Raw genomic sequence first — 24,215 nt, 5'->3', positions numbered from 1 at the left:
AAAGCCTGTGTTGCAACTACCATAAGCAAGGAAAAGCTAGGGGGTGAATATGTGCATATTATCAATTCTGCTCATGGTCTTATTAATTCGTTCTTTTCCTTTAATATTAGTCGTTGTTTTAAAGAGAGTAATGGGTAGAGGATAAGTTGGCTAACTTGGGGGTTAGTCTTGAAGAGAGAGTGGTTTATTTCGATGATCCTCCTATCGAAATAAAGCAATCTCTCTGGGATGATGTTGTTGGGGTGGACCTGCCTGTTTTATTTCTTAGTTTGTCTTTGTTTTCGTGCTTTGCCTTCATTTGTATTAAAAAAAATGTACAATTATCACAGAAGTTATTCAATGAAAATAAATTGTACTCAATTTTGCAACGAAGTGGTCTATAAAGACTTTTGGCAATACAAGTATACAATAATAATGGGAAAAACCAAGAAATGAATCCCTGAAAATAATATGTAATCAATTCCACATCTTCCTGCAAGTTTTATCATAAAGAACCTGCACTAGACTTGTGGAAGCTACCTCTTCCGGTAACTTCAAAAGACGAGCAACTTTTGAGAATCCTAAGTGACATATAGCCAAACATTCTTTGTTCAATTCTGGTTGTGTTTCCGACTCAAAGGGCTCTGGTCGGCATAATGCCCATTGAATTGCCCATATAGCCAACGGGCGCATATAGCAGAGCGCCCTGTACTGATCATTTGTATTCCAAGCTTCTGGAGTTTGAAAGGAGTACCTACCATAGCAAGAATTAAAGTTTAAAACAAAGAGCATATTTTCAAAATTTTGTTCATTAGTAAGTTGATTGTTGAAAGCCTGTAACAGGCTACAACGGCAAGATCTTGCTCATGACTGCAGCCAGGCTCAGGAAACATGTATTAAGTTCATAATTTGACCATTCAAAACTTGGTAGTTATTGAGATTATTAATACAATTATTCCTTTTAAAAGAATCAGTAACTTCATGCTATTCTAAGGATAACTAGCATTTTGGCCCGTGCGATTGATTGTAATAGTAAAAATAGGAAAAAAAAAATGTTTTGCTATTCCATGGGATTAAGGCTTTGATTGAATGATTGATTTCGTTTTAATTTACTACATTTTTGTCCTTAAGAAAAGTGAAACGTTTAAAATTAAAAAGGAAGAGGAAGTGACAATGGAAATGCACCCATAAATAGTTTTTTGCTATGTTACTCGAACTCTTCATTTTACCTCAAGTACCCGTGTCGGACCCTCAACCCTCGGACATGGGTATGACACATGGACACTTCATTTTAGTTGAAAATCATAGAATTTTTTCACAAAATAGCCGAGTCGGACACTTAGACACGTACTCGTGTTGGACATGGGTACCCGAGTCCGAGTAACATAGGTTTTTTGTATTAAAATATGATTAAAATATTACATACATATAGTGAATTATGAATAAGTTTTTTTTTTTAAATACTACTCCCTCCATCCCCTTTTGATAGTCCTTTATGGACAAATTTTAATCCTAAAATATTCACCCCATTTGCTTTTTCCAACAAGCATTAATATTAATTTTTTTTACCAAAATTCCCTTAAATTTGCAACAATACTTGTGCAAATTTAAATTTCCCATGTCAATTTTGTTTTCCCATGTACTTTTAATACTTTCTCTCTCTACTTTTTTACATATCCTAAGTTAATTTACTTTTTCAATATAGTTTTACTATTCTTATTTGTGTTTATTAATTCCCATAAAAAATGCCCATAAGGGACTATCAAAAGGGGGACGGAGGGAGTAATAAGTAAAGACTAAGTTTAGACATATGTTATCTACGGTTTATGTTATTAAATACTAATAAAGTATAGACTAAGTTTAGATAATCTCATTTATTGTTAGAATAATATATACAAGTATTATAAGATTGAATTGGAAACCCAAGTAAAACAAAACTAAGTTATTGAAATTCAATAGATAGCTTTTATGTCTTTGACTTCTCACATGGTGTGAAACCCATAGCCATTAATTGCCTTGGTGTTCTCATAATTAGCGATCAAGAGGGTCACCACTAGCCATTGATGACCAAATGCAATGCGAGTTTTGGAACTCAATTGTATTGTTCAATTACCCTAGTTATTTTGGGAGCAAGACCTTGAAAGGCTCCATAACTTACAATTTTGTCAACCGAACAACACAAATTCGTTCATACGAGGTTTGTATTACCTTATTCTACTGGTTTTTGAGTGTTTAGTCTCTTTAAGAATCATAAGTAATAGCTTTTTATCTAGGAGTGAAGAGAAAATCTTACAAGCTACAACTAGAGACAAAAAGCCCTACAAATGCTAGACATAAAGAGAGTTTTTGCCTAAATTAGAAAATGGCTTTAGATACTGCCACCAAAAAACACATTAAAACTTTTATTTATTTTTTAAAAAAATAGAAAAAATTGAAACTAATAATCCCACATTTGCCTCATCTTTTCAAAACAATCCCACCTTCACGTATTGTGGAAATAATCCCACCTTAACACCCCATATTCTCAAAACAATCCCACCTTTACGTATTGTGGAAATAATCCCACCTTAACACCCCATATTCTCAAAACAAGCCTTTATACCTTCAACCTTTTTTGCTGCCCACAAACCCCCGCCCCTTGCCACTTGAGCCACCACCCACCAAAGACCCTGAACAAACACAATCCCAAGGCCACCCTGTACCTGATATCTCCCATCCCAAACTCTTCTACTTCCCCTCTTGCATCACCAAACACCACAACTAACTCAGCCACATCCACGAAGAGAAGCGAGGGGACAAAAGTAGAGGAGAGAGAAAGCGGTGGTCGGAGAGAGAAAACGGGGTTGCGAAGGAACTAGGGTTGGCTAATTTCTGATTGCGAGTGACGGAGGTGTTGTGATCGTCACTCGGGAGTCGAATTGTTATTAGTGGTGAGTTGCTGGTAATGATTTAATGGTGTTTGTTGGTGGTAGCTGGGTTTCGGGTTTGGTGGCAGCTGGGTACCTGGAGGTGGAATTTAATTAACCAAGCGGGAAAGGGAGGGAATCGAGGAAGAGAGCAGTTGGATCCGGTTTTTCAGGTGAGTGGTTGGTCCGGTGAATTCGGCGGCGAGGGACGGGGCTCTGGTAAGGGAAGGAAGAAGATGGGTTTTCGAATTTTTTTTTAATTTAATTCCTTTATTTTTCTAAAATTTTTTTTAAAAAACTCAACTAGATGGTGATGTGTGTCATATTACCTTTTAATACATGATGTGTATCGAGAGGCTAATTCTTGTGAAGGATCTTATGTACTTTTAGAGGGTCTAAATAGCTTCATAATAGGCTGCCCAAGCAAGGAAATAAACAAGGAAATGTTCAATAGATCAATTGAGAAAGAAGAAAGCTTGATCACCTAGGAAAGAGATAAACAGCCACTTCTGGCGGCGATGACAGTGTTCACGCGCTGACTTGGGACCAACGCGTCGGCTTCCTGAACCCACCTACACGCCAGTGAGGCGTGTGTCATAGGTGGCGACACGTGTGGTGGCCTTGAGGAGGCGATATGAAATGAATTATTTTTCATACTTAGATTTTCTTGAGTTTTTGCTTGCAAGTTTTTGTCATTCACTTGAAAGGTTTTTTCTTGGTTTAAGCACTTAGGATTCCTTTTATTTTCTGTTGTTTTAGCTTAATAGGTTTCCTTAGTTGATTAGGATTTGTTTTAGGAAATATAAACTAAGGGCTCGGCTCGTGATTTCAGTCAATCAATCAGAACAAGCCCTAAGTTAAACTAGCCTTACCACTAGTTTCTTAATCTAAGTAGAACTAGTTTTCCTATTCTATTTAGATTACTTGGAGCTAAAGGCTAGGGGCTTGTCCTAGTCCTATTAGACTTTGGATTAGTTAGTCCGTAGTCTATAAATAGGGGATTTTTGTGGTTTTGTAAGACACACAACAAATACACAAAAATTTCATTTGAATATAAATTCATTGTTTAGTTTTTTGCTTAAACGTTTTTGCTAGTTTTCAATTCAAGGAGTTGGTTGAAGATTAGAACATTAAGCACTTAGTTTCTAGGAGTAGGCTAAGAGTTTAATCTCAAAATAAGTAGCGTCCAGAAGTGGGTTAATTAATTTGGGGATTCGAATGATAAGTTTCAGAAGTGATCTTATAAGGAGAAATATCGGTTCGTCTATATTCAATCTTAAAGAAATCCTTCAAGATTGTGGGTTATCTAAAAACTTGACTAAACAAGGGTTAGAATCCACAAGTTACCTATTTCACAAACTGGTTTGTTTTTTAGTTGTTAAGGTAGGAATATTTCCTAAAGACTCAAAAGTGGGATTGTTTTGAGAAGATGAGGCAAAAATGGGAATATTAGTTTCAATATTCAAAAAAATAAATAAAAAAATAAAAACTCACACAACAACAACAAAAAAAAAAAAAAAAAAAAAGGTTTCTAGTGGCTTATCCTATGGGACGTTAGATTTTAGGAAAACCTCCAATAACCGAAACTACAATCTCTTAGAAAACGGGGAACTATGTTGATTTTATCATAATGCCAAGAGTCTAATTGTAAATGACCAAGAGCTCAAGTCATCGGAGGTAATTTTCCGGATAGTTTATGCTGAGGATACGAGGAAGGTCAACTTTAGATTTGTGTATATCTTGTGATACTTCAGTCAACATATAAAGAGTAAACTAAGCCTCCAAAACATCTTGAATTGGGACAATGAATATGGTTCTACATTAAAATAAAAAAATAAAAAATAAAAACCATCTGTTTTACAAAATACTTAGGTCTAAAGGAACTCTATGCCCTAGCATTCAATAAAAACTCCCTTATGAGATTTATCACCTCTTCTTTATAAAAAATAAAATGACATAAAATTGCTCCATTCTTGGTCAAAAAAATTGAGTTGCACCACAACCCTCAGCATTAACAACCTTTTTAACTTTTTATGCATTGCAATTACTACATTCAAATTTTTTACCTGGAACTAGATTCACAACATCAGGATTATAGTAGTAATAACTGAAATTTTTGTAATTCCGTTCTTGATAACTCCATATAGAATTTGATGCCTAAATCACTATTCTAATAGTAGAAATCACAAAACATTGTTCAGAATTCCAATTAGAAGTGCAAGGCAGTTATTTAACGCCCTTCTAAATGCACCCATGTGGACTTCACATTTATACTTGCAGAAACGTCAAACATATCATGATGTGGGATGAGTCTATGTCTATTATGACAAACAAATATAGAGAAAAACAAGCAACAGTAAGAAAACTCACCCAAGTCCTTTTTGTGACCAAACGGCTTCAAAAACACCATATGCAGTCTGAAGACCCATATCCAGTAATCCTTCTTGAATCATGGTGGCAGCAAGGGCATAAGTAACACCAGACCATATCTCTCTTGACTGCATTGATGACAAGTCAACATTTCCATCAGGAAGCATTCCATTGACAGCCCCTCGTCGCCCCTCCTTTACTTTCATCACATTAAACTCAAAAATACTGGCAAGGGCACATTTTGCCTTTTCCTCGTCAACGATTGGTGTTAGACCACATGCTCGAGCATACCTGCAACCAGAAGTGAGCTTTATTTACACAATTCTCTTGCAAGTAAGAAGAAAAGAAACTATATTATAAAGAATCATCGTCATTATCATGATGGATACACAGGCCGATTTGGAAACTTTTCTACTCTGCCTTAAAATAACTGCCCAAACATTTTTGGAAAGTAACAAAAGAATTCATCCAAAAAAGTTGTTTGCTTAATACTTGGTTTCTAAACCAAAGGATAGTTGGTGCAGAGTAAAATGAAAAATCCCACTGCAACTGTTCTTATAGAATATTCAGAGATTAAATCCTCTAATTCATGAGCTGTATCTATGTTTCAAGATACAAATTAGTTAGAGCATACCATTGTCCAGCCAATTGATCAGCTTGGATAGATGCGCTATTACTACCACCACTGCTGTCATAATTGAAATATGAACCATTCCATAACTTCAGATAAACAGCCTTTGCTTTCTGAAATTTAAACCAAAAATAATCCTGTGAGCCCTTATCACCAACTTCACGAGCTAGGGCTGAAGCTGCTTCAAGTGCTGCAACCCACAGCCCTCCACAATATGCACTCACACCGGAGACTGACCATGTGTCATACGTCTGATCAGGAAATCCATCATTTTCAATCATACCATCCCCATCCTTGTCAAATTGATCCATATAGGCCATCGCCACATAAACAGAAGGCCAAACAGCTTGTGCGAATTTCTTGTCACCTGTGGCTACGACATCCCTGTAAACCTGGAGAACAAATTTTGGGTTTAAATCTTTCCATCGGTCAGTGTTATGGAGGTTGTAAGCATTCACTTCAAACCATGGGTCATTAAGCCCAATATCATGTGGAACAGCACCAAGAACTTTCCTTGATGCCCATTTCCCGTCATGGAGAAGTTTCATTTTACTAGGATCATGCAGTAGAACTGCTGCAGCAAAGTCTCTCTGGATGCTAAGTTCAAGCTCTGGAAACAGCATCACCAAAGAAAACGATGCATAAAAATGAACATCATATGTGTTCCACATGTGATACTCAATGCCTTCATAGTAAAGAAATTGACCAATGTTTTCCTCCCCTTCTAAAATCAAATTGGGACCAAAAGCAGAATTAGAATTAGCTGCTATATGCGTTTGCTGAAGTATCAAAGTCATTTTCTCGAGGATATTTACAGCCGTATCATTTTGTGTCGTGATATTGGTGGCAGTGTTTACAAATTCAGAGTTAGACTTCTCAAGTGAAAATTCTTTTTCCTGTATAGTCACTGTAGTCTGCAGTGGAGGAGAGCCATCTGCAATTAATGTATATAATTGTTTATGTCAAATTCACCAAACAATACTGACTACAAAGATTGAAGTCACAAAGCCAATTTCAAACCTGTCCACACAGTTCCCCCAGCATTAAGGTAATAAAGCTCATTAAAAAGAGTAACGGGATACCTGACAAAACAAATAAAAAAAATAAAGTCACATGGTAAAAAGAAATGCATACTAGTAACAACACCCAACACAAGTGCAAAATTGCAGTTCCAGACTCACCATTCTGGAAATCGCTTGTCTTCAAGTATAGGTCCCTGCCATGCTTCAATTTGAGACTCCCAACGCTGATTATCTACATAGGATAGGAACCAAAAGCATTGTCTCAGGTGAGATAACTCAATCGATCATGATGTTCAAAATTACATTACTTACCAACTATAGCATCATGTGCGATATTTGCCGCTGCGTTACCAGAAGTGCCATAAAACTTCGTATACCGCCTGAACCAGTCATAATAGAGAATAAGACAAAGTCTAAGCATGATCACAGTCAAAGATATCCTATGAGTCTTTACACTTACCGGTGGTATGTTCTTCCTTTCGAAAATGTCACCTCAGGGCAATCCCATGATAATGAAAATGTGAGAGTACGTGTAGATCCTGATGGTACAATAGTTGAAGCTGCAACTGCTGCTCCAATACTAGAAGATGGCTTTGATGGAGCCGATGTCTCTGGACAGTTGAGGTTATCAAAGGATCCATGCTAAATCAAGAGAACAAGACTCAGCACACAACAGTAGTAAAGAGCCCATACAATCCAGACTACTCAATAGACACCCCATTAGTTTTATTCAAGAATATTAGAAAAGAGAGGCAAACACATGCTACAAACTCCATGGATTCAAAGGCAACAACTATGGCAGAATTCATTACTTTGGTTTTGAACTCAATGAGCTTCAATTTGTTTGCTTCTAAGAAAAGATTTCTTGTGTACCATGGGCTTGTTAAACAGCTCAACTAATCCCTGTTTGCTGAATCCTAATTGCATTCTAGTTTAGCTTGTCAATAAGCTGTGATGGATCCGGGTGACCTGAGACCACCTCGGCCACCCTTACGGGGTCACACAGGAAGGCACAACAGAAACAAGGAAAAGGCGGGGGGGGGGGGGGGGGGGGGGGCAAGCAGCAGCACAGAATTACCAAAAAGGGGAAGAGAATAAGAGCAGAATCGCCAAAAAGGGGGAAGAGGACAAGAGCAGAATCAGCAAAAGGGGAAGAGAGCAGAAGCAATTCATGAAGCACTAGGAGGAGTGACAAACTGAGCTCTGAATACTTAATCGGCAAGGGACAAATAGTCATTAATGTTAAGAGTACTTTTTGTAGTATTATTGCAGTATATATAGGGGGACTAGCCTTGATGGGGTTTAGGGTTTAGGGTTTAGGGATGAATTGTGTTATTTGGAAATATAGAGCGGCAGCCTCAAGTTTCTAATAAAAGATTTGTAGGCTTAATCTACTACCCTTTTGCAAGTTTTGTAAATTTGTTTGAGTCAAGCTTTCGACTTGCGTTCACTGTTATAATGTCCTGTTTCATACAATCAGTCTTTAGTCTACTACATAAGCTCATGGTTTTCATAGCCCACAAGCCTTAGACTTTTTGCATAGTGCATGTTGTAGATTGATGTTAATCCATTCACCTAAGTCCAAGACTATGTGCATAGTTGGGCCTAATTGCTTTGTCATTTTGTGCATAGTGATTTAGAGCTAAAAAGTTACAATAAATTTTGTGGACCAAACCATTAAAACACAATTGTAAAACTTATAAGCTCCTAACTGCTAAACTAACTTCACGAGTGGATTAGGAGTATTTCTTGAACACTAAAATTAGGCATGATCTATGAGACGTTAAAGATTCAATTCGTTTGTTTCAAGATTGCGCAAAACCGTAAACTAGTTGAAATAGTGGTTACACTAAATCAAAAGATACCCATATATTAGATCTATTCAAAGATATTTAAATTTCTGAATACTTGAATAAACAAGGGATTTAGATACATGACATTTGCAAACTCTCATAGCAGGAACAGCATAGCATGACAAGTGACAACTAGCACTCTGGCACAATTATGCAAGCAAGTAAGGGAAAAATATGAAATATTACAATCCTCAGAATGTAAACCAAATTATCATAGAGGTCTTTACCATTGATATGCATGAAATCAGAGGTGATGAAGGGAATAATGACCACAAGCATCTCCAATTACAACTCAACACATGCACATAACACTTAGAAATCCCAAGGGAAATGTCATAGAAAATCAGAGGAATGACAACATTTATTCCTCTGATAATTGGGCTTCAGGAGTCCAGCCCTAACGAGTCTCTCAGGAATAGTCCATCAACCATAACGCAGAGAATTAGGTCGCCTCCTGGGAGCATTAGACCCAGTGATGTGCTATAAATGCTCCAGAACAGCTTTCTACCCACCTGAATTAGATACAAAATTCCTCTCCCTTCTCTCTAAAAATATTTCAAATCCATACTAAATTAAGCATCAGAGGGGACCATTCTGGTATCCCACAGCAAAAGAAGTTGTTGTCTCATAATAAAATGGGCAAGATAAAAGAAAGTGGGACCATCCTTAAAGCATAGATTGTGATGTTAGACCTAGTTTCTAAATGGTGTTATATATTTTATAAAAACAATTTAGTTGGCTGCTTTATGACGTAGCTTTGGTGAATAAGGGTGACTTTAGTGTCCTAAGATTACCTTTGATGGTGGTTATGTATGTAAACATATAAGACTATAAGAGTTAAAACATACACAAGTGGTTGGTCATTTGTGAGAGGCTCAACTTCAGACAACAATAATTGGTTTGTTACAAATCCTTTCACAGTGAAAATTGAACAGCTTTCGATTGGAAGATCATAAGCTCAATTTGGTCAAAAAATGGAGTTATGAGCGCTACAAATTAAGCTGGCAGGAATAAAAGGGTTGCCCAGGCCTCGAGCAAATGTAGGACTACCCTTGCTTCAGGGATTGTTTTTTTTTTTTTTTTTCAAATTTTAGCTTTCACAAACACCTCAACACACTTAGGGGACCATTGCTTGGTGTGGAAATTCTGCGAATTTTCAGCAGTTTTTGTACTTTTGGTATTTAACTAATTGATCTTGATTATTCAAATAGAATGCTAAGGTTCTTCCATTTGGATAATAAAAGGCACCTATAACGAGAGGAAAAATGCTTTGTAAGCGTAAATTTGATGATCTATGAATACATAAGATTTCTGTCTCCATAGGCATATTTGTGAGCTTTCATTTGTGAAAAAGTCTTAATTTTTGTGGGTTAATCAATATGTAATCAAATTTTGTGAGCAGTATTGAGATTAAGACTAAGTGTCATCACTTTATTAAACTAATTAATTAGTGAACTAAGTATATATATTCTGCTTATATCTTTGGTCCTCTGAATATTGATTGTCTCGGTGAAGGTTACACATCAATAAGGAACTAACCTCTTTAATCTCTTTCCACATATCCTCCGCCGTAATACCTTCTGAATCTCCAGAAATAACAAAGCAAGGACACTCTGAGACATGAACCCCATCTTTGTCCTCAGCGGCAATGGCAAAGGAGATGGAGGGATTTTCATTTGCTGTTCTGTGTCATATGAGGTTTCAAAACTGATGAGTATATCAAAAAAGCAATTTTTTACAATTTACAAAAAATGTGGAATGGTCTATTAATTGCTTACATATAGATATTTCAGAAATTTACAATTAGTCTACTACCATCATCAATCAATAACTATATACTAAAGACACACTAGCAATGACACGTGTCATTTCCTGTTGTGTCCTTAGTAGTTTTTTTTTTTTTTCTTTTTTTTTTTTTTGTTGAAAAAAATTCAATTATAGTATAAAAACTTTATAGGTTAGTAACAAAGATAATTTCTTTAAATAAAAAATATTTGATATACCCACACAAACATTTATGACTTTACTAGATAATATGAACATAATAAACTTTAAGAAAGTATTCATATGTTTTTCCTAATAAAAATAGTGTGTATACTTATTAATTAGAATTCACATCAAAGTAGTGTACATATTTATTATTTGTTTTTAGTTTTTTTTTTTAATTTTTGTAAAATAACAATTTCTATAAAAAAGTTGCTACTATTTTTTAAAACACCGTGCATGGCACGGGACCTAAACTAGTTCACATATATTTTAAGGTTAAGCACACACAATACGAACTTCTTAGGTATTGTGCAGCGATGGAATTTAAAGATCCATATTAAAGTGCATTTGTTAAACTAGCAAACTATTGCACTAATAATATTCTACATAAACAGAAATTATGAACCAAAATTTTAAGTGAAGCAGTCGGATAGAATAAACTGGAGGGGGTGCCTTCTCTAATGTTTTTTAAATTAACAACTTTTGAAAACACTTTGTTTTTTACATTATCAACCTTTGATTACACTTTTATTCTTTTCGGCTAACACTTGTAAGCTAATATGCAATATGATTTGACATCCAATTACTTGCTCGTCGTAATCAGTTAAGCGTTGTGTTTTCAGAGTCTTCTTACATATTAAAAGGTATAAGAAACAGAGAATTAGAGATAGCATGTTTTCTTAACAAAAATATAACACGTTGGAAAGCTTTACTTAGAATAGATAAGATTGTAGGCTTGTAGAAAAAAGTAGAGTCACTTACTTATGATGTAAAACTACACCACGTGTGCCATCCTTCATCCTGATATTATATATGGCCTTTTATGTCAGATAATTAGATAAAAATAATACGTGTCGTCAAAATAGATACAAGAATAACAAATACAAGAGACTATGAGCTGAAATCACTAGATACTCTTACATGATTTTTGAATTGTAGTGATTACCGCTAGATCCAGAATTTCCACCCACGGAATTCTGAAAGTTGATCAAGACTATTATTTATGTACAACATAAGAAATAACAAACAACTTAGAACTTTTAATATGAAAAGGCATGATAGGTAAGTTCATAACGCACCGTCCAAGTGAAAAGCAAGCTAACTTCCGCTTCTGTACTTCCAAAGTTTGATAGCTGCAGCAAATTTGAGTTTTTGGATAAAAAAGATGCCTGTACACAATACTATGAACCTGGACTAGTAAAGCTATAAGACCAGTAATTGTACCGTGAAAGTAAATACTGCTACAGGAAAGCTGCTCTCCTTATAATTGTGGGGAATGATAGGTGAAAGTTGACGACAAACAATACTTAGCGTCGGGTCAGGTTCACCTGCAGTCAAAGACCACCGATGAGACCAGATGCAACAGAAAGATTCTTATCAAAGCTACAAAGTTGAAGATCAAGCAAATATTACCATCATATACAGTCCAAGACCTTGGATAAAGAGCATAATAAGTAGAATTATTTCCTTTTAAATTCCAATCCCAACTACCAATACCGCTTGCACTGGTTCCCCTGTTTCAGCCCAGAAGTGATCTTAATTGCAGCCACAGCATCAAATTGACATTATGTACTTAATTCCCAATGCAATTAATAGCAATTTCTAGAATTTTAAAGAATCAGAAATAAATAGAGTAAACACGTGGAAATATACATACTTGAGCATCTCAGGATTTGGCGGACATAGCACAGAAGAGTATTTTTCACCATTTGGACGAGAAACAAAAACCTACAAAAAGGGAGAGTTGCAGTATTATAGTAATAATAAAGAATTCGTCAAAACATAGCTGTTGTTCCTCAAACAACACACCTTCAGAGCCATAGCACCAATTAAATTTAAAGGTGAGCTAGATAGCGAGGGTATGTCCAGCAAAATGATTTGATAAAGTTTAATGAGAGACTGAATATAACGCAGATCTTTTATAATTCAAAAACTGCAACATGATTATAATTAGCACAAAAAACATATTGTAAGCCTATAGGATAATTCAGGAAATAAAAGGACTTTATTCTAACTTGTCATCAGAATATTATTCTAGCTTGTCATCAGAATATCTCGCCGTTAAAAATTAATTTCTTTGGTAATGCAATGTTTCACTTGATTAGCAAACTCAGTTCATTAGTTCATTGACGTGATAGCATCCAAGAAACACATAGATTATATAATGAATATTTGACCTGGTTTCCAACGTTGATTTTTGCCCAAACAGCTATTTGGATGATTATCCTACTCTATAACATGAATAAGGGTTCATAAGAAGGTCAGGGAATAGTGGTGAGACCTCAATATTAGTGTGTGAGGAAAAACTTCATCCTTTGCCCACATAATTGAACGACTTCACCTTTGGTGAAGCTAATTTTTGATGGTTTCACTGTATAATTCAAGTTTTTTTGCTTGTCTTGGTCCTAGGGTTGGGAAATATCCCTTATTACGAAATTTTTTTACATTCAATGTTTATAATGAAGTTGATCATAACCATTTGATTGTAATCCAAGGGCTCTTAAAAAAAATTGATAAGTGTTATGGTAGCCACATATAAAAGGAGAGATATGTTTTGTATTAACTTAATGAATCATGAATACATTAAAATTTCACTCTCCACTTGCATCTTTGTGAGTGTTCCTTTGACAAAAAGCCTTATTCTTTGTGGTGAATAATCTATAACCAAACTTTGTGACAGATTAGCGATTGAAGCCATGTCCACTTAAAACATTATGATTGTTTATTTCCTTATTTTTATCAAAACACAAAAATCAATGATAGTGTCTTGGAAGGGGGATAAATTTGATTGATTATCCATCAATTAATCTGGTTATGTTACATTTCACTTGATTGGGAAAATCTTTTTCTTTGATAAATAAGAATTGTTGATTCAAAAAACGCAAAAACAACTGAAACTAAGATCCATTTAAGAAATTTATTTGCAAACTTGTTGGCTAAACAACATCACGTATGAACACTAAATTTGGCATGTATGTAGCCTACAACGGCAATAAGTCCATACTAGCTACACACCACTAACATATACAAAGTATTACTTTATCAAAAAGAAGAATTAAGACCACATTGGAGGCCAAACTATATCAGTATTACAGTTCAGTAGCATTACAGCTTTATTTTCACAAACTCAATGTGAACATGAAAGGCATATTCTGCACCATACTAGCTACACACCACTAAAATATGCAAAGCATTACTTTATCATAAAGAAGAATCAAGACCACATTGGATGCCAAATTAAATCAGTTTTACAGTTCAGTAGCATTACAGCTTTATTTTCACAAACTCGATGTGATCGTGAAAGGCAAATTTTGCACCATATACATAGATTAGAAAATCCAACTAACCTTCCATTAAAAACAACTGTCACATGGACAGATAGGAGATTAAGATGTTCTAAGTAAAAAAAATTACTGTTACGTGCTACACCAAAACCAGATAAATTGATGTCAGCACTTACAGAAAATTGGTTTGCCAAAACAGGTTTATCTTCACATGTTCTAGGAAAAAGTTGCAAGCGCTGAAACTCGCCTTTGTAACTTCTTCCTATGCTTCCGGCTCTACAAATTGGTTCAAAGCAAAGAAAAATCAGCTGTGGTAGTATGATTTACCTTCATGAGCAGAAGATGGTAATTTGGCGATTCAATAATATTCAGCATAGGAAAAGAGTACAGCATTAGGAATGATTTTTAGTTGATATGTCACACAATAACACAACATGAGAAGAAAGTAATGACAAGATTCCAAAAAAAAATTCAAGAATTAACTGCAGGTCTAGTAAAGATTAAATGATGGTACATCACTAATGACATTTAGTATTAAAAATAAATCAGAAATTTACCCAATTCCTCCAAGGGGAACTCCATGGTCAGATGTGACAGTACGCTTAAAGAAAGGATCAATAATTGCCCCCTGAGAATAGAAGGTTCAGTTAAAAGAATAACAAAAAAGGACATGTGAACACAAAAACATCATCAAATCTTTACTCAAGTTTTTCAACAAGGGCAACATTACCCTTCCTTTGCCAGCTTCTTCTCGAACATGACGCCAAAGCCTATAACCTATAGGGGCCTGCCATAATTTATGCAAAGGGTGATACTTGAAATAAATGATGAGCAAATCAAGAAAAAGTTATACCTCACTCATAATCTAATTTAATACAATGGTTAAAGATCTAATAGCACTAATCATTTCGAAACCAATATAGCCACAAAGTAACAAATTGGGGTAAAGAAGATTAATTTAAAGGCATGGTCTTCCCCAATAACAATAAGATTGTTTACTGATTAAACTAGATTTATTTCTTTGTTAGTTTGGACGTATTTGCCAAATTAGTGTTTAACGAGTGATGTTAGGCCTAAGAACCCTTAAATTAGGCGAGTGAAACCTGATCAAAGAGGGACATTTAATTAATTAGTGAGTGAAGCTAATTCAAACTATCCTCAAAAACCCCTGAATATGGTGAGTGAAGCTTTAACAGTGTGTTTGGTTATAGAAAAGGGAAAGAAAAGAAGGGGAGGAGGGAAAAGAGGAGGGGAGGGAAGGGAAGAATGGTGAGTTTTCTTTCCTAATCTCTCCATTGTTAGAGGGATCAATTTCCTACAATTTAATCCCTGCATTTCTCTCCCCTCCAATTCTCTTCCTTCCTCATTTGTTATCCAAATGAAAGAAACTCAATCTCTCCATTTCCCTTCCCTTCTTTTCCCTCCATTTCCTTCAATCCAAACACACCGTAATAATCAGATTTAGAATTCTTACTCTTTGTTTGGATAGAAAATAAGGAAGGAAAAAAAGGGGAGGGAAAGAGAATGAAGGGAAGGGAAACCAGAGGGAAGGGGGAGGTGAGCTACATTTTCCCTCTAAATCTCTCCAATTTTTGGAGGAATTATGCTTATTAATGAGAGAAGGAAAATGGATCCCTCCCTCTCCTTCCCTTCCTTCCCCCAATCTTTTACTCAAACGAGAGAGTTTGTCCCCTCCCTTTCTCTTCCCTTATTTTCCTTCCATTTGCTTCTATCTCTCCTCTTCTCTTCTCTTCTTTTCTCTCCATTCCTCTCTATCCAAACATAGTGCTAGTCTAAACAAACGAGTGAAGCTTGTTGAAAACTAAAAACAAACAAATCAAGTAACGCATCAAAACTAGTTGTAGATCTTCAAGATTTTTTTTAACTAAAAACAATCTCAGACGCTGATGCCAAACTCAATTCCACTCCATAGTTCAAATAATAACTCAAATTGCAGCAAAACAACAATAAATAAATAAATAAATAAAAAAGTTTCAATAACAATAAGATAAATTCTAATTACAAAACTAAATTGCACACTAGAAATTGAATAACACACCAATTGAACACACTCCCTGACGCTTAGCCCGAACTCTGAAGGAACTTTTTCGTCATGGTCAAGCTTCCGCTGCCAACTCGGTTTTGCAGGTTCCCCTGGGTTAACCATATTCTACACCAACAAATATCATATACAAATCACAACTATAACCATAGATCATCAATACCCTCAATTCATACCAAAGGAAAACATAGAACAGTGATAAAATTATTAAATTTTCTTCTTCTGAATTATTAAATTTTCTTCTTCTGAAAAAATGAAACAAAGTAGAAGATCGTGATCGTGTTTATTTTAGTAAATTCGTGTTGTTCGATGGGTTCAAATAACCCCCAAATCTGAAAACAAAATCAATCATTGAACTGAGTATGTAAAAAGTGATCAAATAAATATGAATATGTAAGAAATTATCAAAATCCATTGACTTACCTATGAAAGAATATTCTGCAATTCAATTTTCAGGAAGACATTGAAATAACGAGAAATACTTTCCTTTCAGTATTCTTATATTTATTTTATTTTTGAAAAACAAGGACCGCCCCTTTCAGAGTATTTTACTTTTCAGTTGAAGGAAAAAAAAAAAAAAAAAAAAAAAAGAGTTTTCAATTTTCATAATTGTTCTGATCATTTTAAAATAATTTTGTTATTGTTATTGGTCTAAAAAATTCAAGGAAACCTCTCAATATTCCTTTTTTGCTGTAAACTAGATTAGACTCGTGCGTTGCACGATTTAATTTAATTTGCATAAAATAAAGTTTTATAATTTGTGTAAAAAAGAGAGTGAGGGATAGCTCAAGTGGTTAGAGCTTCCTTCCCGATTTCAGGAGATCCTGGGATCGATTCTCACCCCCGCCCTTGTGGCTCTCTAAACACCAAAAAAAAAAAAAAAATTGTGTAAAAAAGAGTGGTAATTTTTTTTTTTTTTTGTTAGAAAAATGTATGGAGATTAAAAAAAATAAAATAAATGATGGACATCATCTAAAGAAAATGGAGGGAAAATATTTAATATTAAAATGACACGTATGCTAATTTAAGGGTTGATGATGTCAGCAATGTTTTATTTTAATAATAGTTAATAGATTAATACGGAGTACCTTCTGCATCAATTAATCATCTCAATTATTTAAGTGAAAAATATGATGTACACCTACTAAGTTTTTATACAACATCTAGTCTTTTAGCCCGTTCAATGCCATGTTATCACTTAGATTATTCCCTCTACTTTTTTTTTATATTTACATCACTTTTCTTTTATGGTGTTTTTTTATCAAAAAAATTTATACTATGAACTATGTTTTTTCATTTCTCTCTCTTAATTTAAACGCCACTCAAATTATTTTATTATTTCTCTCTCTTCCATGGTCTCCACTTAAATAATAAAAATATTTATCCTCTCACATACTTTTTCTTTTATGATCTTCATCTTACTTTTACTCTAATAATTTAGGAAAAAATTGCTAGGAATAATCTCACCTTTGGGACGTCTGCGAATATTAATCCCACCTTTGGGATATTGGAAGCTAGGGGCGCCTTAGCTGATCTTGGAGCAAGTGTTAGTTTGATTCCTCCATTTATTGCTCAAAAACTTAACATTGAAATGATCCCTACAAGCAAGATGATCCAATTGGCCTATCGTCCAGTGAAGTTACCTTGTAGTGAGCTTGAGGATGATCCTATTCAGGTTGGACACATTTACATGCCTTGTGATTTTGTAGTGATGGATATGGAGGATGATGTTGACACTCCTTTAATTTTGGGTCGTGAAACTCTTTTGGGCGCAGTGATTAATTGTAAGAACAACACCATTACATGTGAGGTGGCCAATGAGAAGATTGTTTTTTAGTTCTCTAAGTTACTCAAGACCCCCATGGTTGAGAAATGATATAGAGTGGATGTTATGAATGAAGAGTTAGATCGCTTGGGAAGAGTCATGATGAAGCCTCATGATCCAATGGTTGAAGCTCTTGCATGCAAGGAAGAGTCCCACTCTCAAGAGACAAAAAGAATTTGTTATGGCTATGGAAGAAGCTCTAAAGAAGGAAAAGGGTGAATAACAATGACAGGCTAATAAAGTCGTATCACCTTATCAAAAATAGTTCCTAAGTCCACTAACTATGCAGATAGGGAAGAAGGGTCGAACCACATGGAAATAAGTTGATTTATTCCTAATTAATTAATATAATATAAATTATTAAAGTAACCAATTTGTTGTATTAAAAAAACTGAACTACTAAGATTAAGAGTAAGGGAAAAAATCAATGAATAAAAGCCTAGGGCATTGGTTTACCAATAAATAATTTTCCAGGGTAAAACATAATAATAAATCATCAATGCATCAATTAATCAGATTATAAAGGGCTTCGCTACGTATTTACCGATATTAAATCTCATCTCTCGAATCTCGACTTAACCATTTATAAATTAGTCCGCCTATTGAAACTAAACCTAAACATCAATTCTCATCTCTTGAATCTCGAATCAATATTGCAAAACTCATACAATTAAATCAACCCTAATCTAATTGCATAGCATTAAATTAATCAATAGGAAATTAATCAAGCATTGATAATCAACAATAATTAATCATCCCTTCATATTATTTATGGATCCCCACAAACTCTAGAAAGAAAACTACTCATGCATAATTAAATCTAAACTTATCAAAGCAATAAAACAAGTCATGATGAAATAAAGAAATAGAATTACTAAAATTAATAGAGAAGAAATTGTTACCAAAATTAACGGAAATAGTGAGTTGAATTAAGAACAAAGTGTGGAGTTTTAAAGAGAGAAAATAAGAGAGAAGTAGAATCTAAAAACCAAGTAGAGAGAGAAAGTCTAAGAAAAGAGGTAAAAGAAGTACTACACTTGCTTAACGAAAACGTATTTATATTACGCAAGAAAATCCTAAGCTTAAACAAACTAAACGAAGCCTAATCTTCCTCCATAAACACGCGCCCGGTCGGGCGCCACACCGCCGGACCGGGCCAGCCTTTTTCTTCCCTATCGAGCCCGGCCGGGCGCGAGATCGATAGAATAGGGCTTCCCTCTTCATCAGCACCTCCCGGCCGAGCGCGCCTTCAGACGGATCTCTTCGAGCCGAGCGTGGCTACTTAGGCTATATTGGACTTCTTGATTGGGCTTTGATCCTTCGGCCCAATCCGGATTTCCTCTTCGTGTCTTAAATACTCGGTCCAAATGCCTCGGTATCTCATATGACAAGCCCTTTATCACCGGTTTGATCACTCTAACCGGCCTTGGGCTGCGAAAAGTGGTCTTGCTCCTCCAATGCTCGTAATTGGTCTAAATAATCCCGGGAAAATGCTCCAAATGTGCAATTCCCTACAAAACTACGAAAACACTAGAAAACACAAATTAGTAATAAAAGTGGCTCTAAAGAGCCAAAAACACTACCACTTATGACTAAGGGACGGGGGTAAAATATGTTGGGGTTTGGTGAGTCCGACTCACCGAGGAAACGACCCCGACCCAAGGAACCACTCGTAATTAATAAAACCATAAAGCATAAATTGTAACACCCCGACCCCAAACAAATTAGGGAGGGGCCTATTGTCACGAAATGCGCATCGAGGGCCAACAACTGTCCCCACAGACCAACACGAGTCCTTTCGGCGCATTTTGTCCTCACTCATGTGCACCCCGAGAAAACTTCCCAGGAGGTCACCCATCCCAAGACTACTCCCAGCCAAGCACGCTTAACTATGGAGTATTCTTAGCACATGAGCTCCCTAAAAGGAAGATGCATCTTGTTGATATGAGTAGTATATCAAACTCCTTTAAAGCAATCATGAGGGGTATTACATACACCCCCACTTGAAAACGGCAACGCCCTCGTTGCACCTGGAAAGCTAGGGACTCCAGTATTACGCCTAATGGCAACTGGGTAGCCAAAGTGTTACACATCCAGTCTGGCTATGGCCATATGGCCCCAGAATTCTCCCCCGCTAGACGACTAACATAGGATTAATTATCCGCGATCAGCACGCGGTCGCAGGGTTGCTCTGATACCATTTGTAACACCTCGACCCCAAACAAATTAGGGAGGGGCCTATTGTCACGAAATGCGCATCGAGGGCCAACAACTGTCCCCACAGACCAACACGAGTCCTTCCGGCGCATTTTGTCCTCACTCATGCGCACCTCGAGAAAACTTCCCAGGAGGTCACCTATCCCAAGACTACTCCCAGCCAAGCACGCTTAACTATGGAGTATTCTTAGCATATGAGCTCCCTAAAAGGAAGATGCATCTTGTTGATATGAGTAGTATATCAAACTCCTTTAAAGCAATCATGAGGGATATTACATAGTTAAGAATAAATAAACACAAGAAAAGGAAGAACGAATCATACCCTTGAAGCGAGCTTCGCTCTCACAAAACGGGCTCTTACTTGAAAGCCTTGAGCACCGCAAATGTCGTGCCTCCAACGGTATCCACCCACAAAAGGACGAACACGACTTTTTAGGTCCGTTACCTTGTGATGAGTGACATTTATGTCACTCTTAGGGAGTAATTTTAGAGTTATTTTCGTGTTTATTTTCCCTTTTATTCTCTTGTTTTCTTTTTAATAAAGTTTCTTGTTTATTTCTTAGTTTTAGCATGTTTTTATTTAATTTCTTTATTTAATTGGTTTCTAGTTGATTTTCGTATTTTATTTGCTTTCGATTTATTTTATTTCGTTCCTTTTAAGTGTTACTTCCATAGTTTTGATTAGCTTTATGTTTATTTTGTTATTTTATTTTACTTTCTTTTGTTTTATAGTTTTTGTTTTATTTTTGTTAGTTTTAGTTTTATTTCTCTTTTTTTTTCTATTTTACTTTATTTATCCTATTTTATTTATTTATCTTATCTTATTTTATTTTATTTTATCTTTTGATAATCCCCTCGTGTTTTTGGTTGTAGGTGTTCCGGGTTTTAAAGTCATATTCGTGTTCGGAGGTCTAAGGTTCGAGGCATAAGCTTCCAAATAAGCTGCTGCCTTTAGTTGCTACCACGCTTATCCATCACCCCACCTCCCTTATCCTCCACCACATCAACCTCACACAAATCAGCCCACCAATTCTCGCACCTATCTAATTTCCCCTGCTCCACAGCTCTACCCAACGACATCAACACTATCTGCAACAACAACCTTCCCTCCACTCACGGCAACCACCTCTTCCCTGTTCTCACGCACACCACAAACCAAAACCCCCTGCTCCATTTCACACCAACCCATTAGCCCCCGAATTCACCAGCACCAGCCACCGTCAATAACCGCCCAAACCACCCAACACTCTCCAGCCACGCATTCCCACAAATTAACTCCTGCTTCACCTCACACCAATTACAGCCCACACCAATTAACCTCCTCCGTTCACCCTTCGCGCACAGCAACACCACCAAAACCAGAGCAGCCCGCACCTCTTCCCTGCAATTCCCAGCCACCGTAAATCACAATTCACCAACTGCGCCACCGTTCTCACTCACCAAGAACCGCAACAATAGCAGCCAGCAAATCGCAATTCGCTCCTCCAATTCATCCAATTTCGACACCCTTCGGAGCGGGCACTCACTCCTCTGAAGCGGCTGCTCCATTCTTGGTTCAATTTCACCAATTTGAGGCAAAAGCTCAGAGCGGAGGCTCCAATGGGTATGAGCGCCGCTCCATCTTTATCGAGCTTAATTGTACGGATTAATGAGCTTCAACGGTCATGATTCCTTTGATTAATCTAAAGGCCACGATTGAAGGTGATCGATGGTGATGATTTGAAGGTTCACGCGTGAACGGTGAGGATGAGAATTCAAAGCAACCAAGCAAATCGAAGGTGTCGGTATCCGAATGGTCGGATTCAAAAGTTACTATGACAGGTGTCGGTATACCCAAATCATTTGCCCTTATAGGGGACACGCGCTTGCCACGTGTCGCCTGTGACAGGTGTCGGTATTCGAATGGTCGGATTCAAAAGTTACTGTTTGGAGGGAAAAATTAGGGTTTTTACCCCCCTACAAATAGTAAGGTTTGAACCCCTCTTGGTGAAAGGAATGGTGTCCTTCGAACAAGTGTATTATACTGATAGCGGGTTCAGAATTATTAGAAAGCTAATATATTCAGTTTTGTCAAGTGATCGGAATGCCTGGGTGGAGGCCGCTTCCGATCAGTAATATTAATATATAATTTATATTACAGCTTAATCTTGACTGAACCCTTTGGGTCACACCCAAGCAAATATATGAACCGACTCGACGAATTAATTAGGCAGAAATTAATTCGTCGCCCGAGTGTTAAATATTTAGACGTCGGAAATTCGAGCTTGGAGCATCGAAATCGAGCGTCGGAGAATCTCAAATGTCGAGCCAAAATTTAGGATTTGGCGAGACGGGAAAATGCTTCAAGTAACAATTAAAATCCTAGCCACACAAAAGGCTAGGAAAGCGTGCCCAATAAGAGCGTGCCACGTGGCAGCACATATGGAAAAACGCCATGTGGCAGCACACGTTGCAGCCACGTTGGCAGCCGCCACGTTGGCAGCATGCAACGTTGGTAGCCACCTAGTGGCAGCGTGCCAGGTGGCGGAGCGCCACGGTGGCGATACATGTGGCAAGGGCCGTGGACCCGGGTTGATGGGTCATGGACACAGGCCAAAATAAAATGGGCCAACCGAACCCAACTTGGGGCTCAAGGATTGGGTAACACATGGTTAATTCACATTGCATGTGAAATGCCTTGGGGACCAAGTGAGAAAGTGGTCCACTCCTAACCTTGTGACACTTGTTACTTGTTCCTTGGTTTATTTAACCAAGGGTTGAATTCACCAATCTTTCCATGTGGGATCTTTTTGTGAAAAAGTCCACATTGAAAGATGAGTGAAATTTACAAAGCATCCTTCCTTATAAATAGTCATGGCATGGCTTGAGAATTCTTTGCTTAAGTGGGAGTTACAAAGAGCATTGCATTTTGGCAAAAACTCTTAAACTCCATTAACACTTGGGTTTTGGTCGGACCTTGCTAACTCCAAGGTAGCGGACCTAAAAAGTCGGTGTTCGTCCTTTATGGGTGGATATCGTTGGAGGCTCGGCATTTGCGGAGCTAGAGCTTTCAAGTAAGAGCCCGTGTGTGAGGGCGAAGCACGCGTTAAAGGTAAATTCCGGTTTTACCCTTTTTATGTTTTGTTATTCTTATGGTTTTATTAATTGCGGGTGGTTCTTGGGTCGGGGTTTTTCCGCGGTGAGTCGGACTCACCAAACCCCAACAGCGGTATCGGAGCCCCGCTCGTTTATTTTTATAATCATGTTTTTCAAGGTTTATTTTGGCTTATTTTTCTGGTTTAAGTTGCTAATTAGATTAGTAGCTCGGTTTTATTAATTTTAATCCCGTTTTTAATGTCTAGTTTGACCCAAAACCCATACTTTCGCCCAAAAATAGTGAATTTTGGGTGGAAAAGGTGTTTTGGAAATAGTTTCACCCGGTGGAACTGTGATTTTAGCCAAATTCTGACCAGAAGTGCCTTTTTCGAGGGATTTTTCGTTTTGACGATAAATTTTAAGTCTTTTCTAACCTTGAAATTAATGGCATAACTTGGTGATTATGTGGTTGATTATTTGCATTATTTTTCTGCATTTTTTAATCTCTTTAAAGCATACTTACTTGGTAGTATTTGATGCTTAAAGGTTGATTTATTTTCACATAATTGCAAACTAATTGCTTTTTAGTGTGAAAATTGTGGTTTTGAGGCTTCCTAAGTGTTAAAGAATTAATCTTTATTTATGATAAGTGATTGAAACTTTAAAACTCACTAAATTCCATGATATTTGTGTTGAACTTTGTTGTTTTAAATCATTATGGTTGATTGGAAACATAATGTTTCAAACTTTGTGATAGAAATTTGGTTATCTTCATATTGGAAGATATAATTTTCAAGGATTCACAAAATTTAGATGTTGGATTTTTCATTTGAACATTAAAGTTCATATTTTTCCAACTTCCCCTTACTTTGTCAAAATCTCAAGTTTAATTTAAATTGATTAAAATAAAAGTGAGAAAATGCCTTATTTATGTTGTTGCACCAAGCTAAACCAATTTAATTAAGAATGGTTCTTGGAATTATTTTGGTTGGATGCACTTTGATA

General features: G+C 36.4%; 1 protein-coding gene across 1 annotated transcript; it reads right to left on the bottom strand.

Moving 5' to 3' along the window:
* Positions 1-320: 320 nt before the first annotated feature.
* LOC145602922 (Beta-glucosidase, GBA2 type family protein) lies at positions 321-16,658 on the bottom strand. Its single transcript, XM_081659066.1, has 19 exons — positions 16,517-16,658; positions 16,091-16,201; positions 14,762-14,818; positions 14,589-14,659; positions 14,208-14,307; positions 12,405-12,475; positions 12,161-12,261; positions 11,972-12,075; positions 11,827-11,880; positions 11,669-11,724; positions 11,510-11,548; positions 10,301-10,445; positions 7,369-7,550; positions 7,221-7,288; positions 7,068-7,140; positions 6,907-6,968; positions 5,890-6,820; positions 5,256-5,546; positions 321-733 (listed from the first exon to the last, which is right to left on the bottom strand). The coding sequence occupies exons 2-19, from the start codon at positions 16,196-16,198 to the stop codon at positions 457-459; spliced, it is 2,790 nt and encodes a 929-aa protein (XP_081515192.1). The 5' UTR covers positions 16,199-16,201; positions 16,517-16,658; the 3' UTR covers positions 321-456.
* Positions 16,659-24,215: the final 7,557 nt, after the last annotated feature.

Source organism: Chenopodium album, chromosome 21 (genome assembly GCF_948465745.1).
Source record: "Chenopodium album chromosome 21, dcCheAlbu1.1, whole genome shotgun sequence".
In the NCBI taxonomy this organism is placed as follows: Eukaryota; Viridiplantae; Streptophyta; class Magnoliopsida; order Caryophyllales; family Amaranthaceae; genus Chenopodium; species Chenopodium album.
This window is presented reverse-complemented; position numbering and strand designations above follow the sequence as displayed.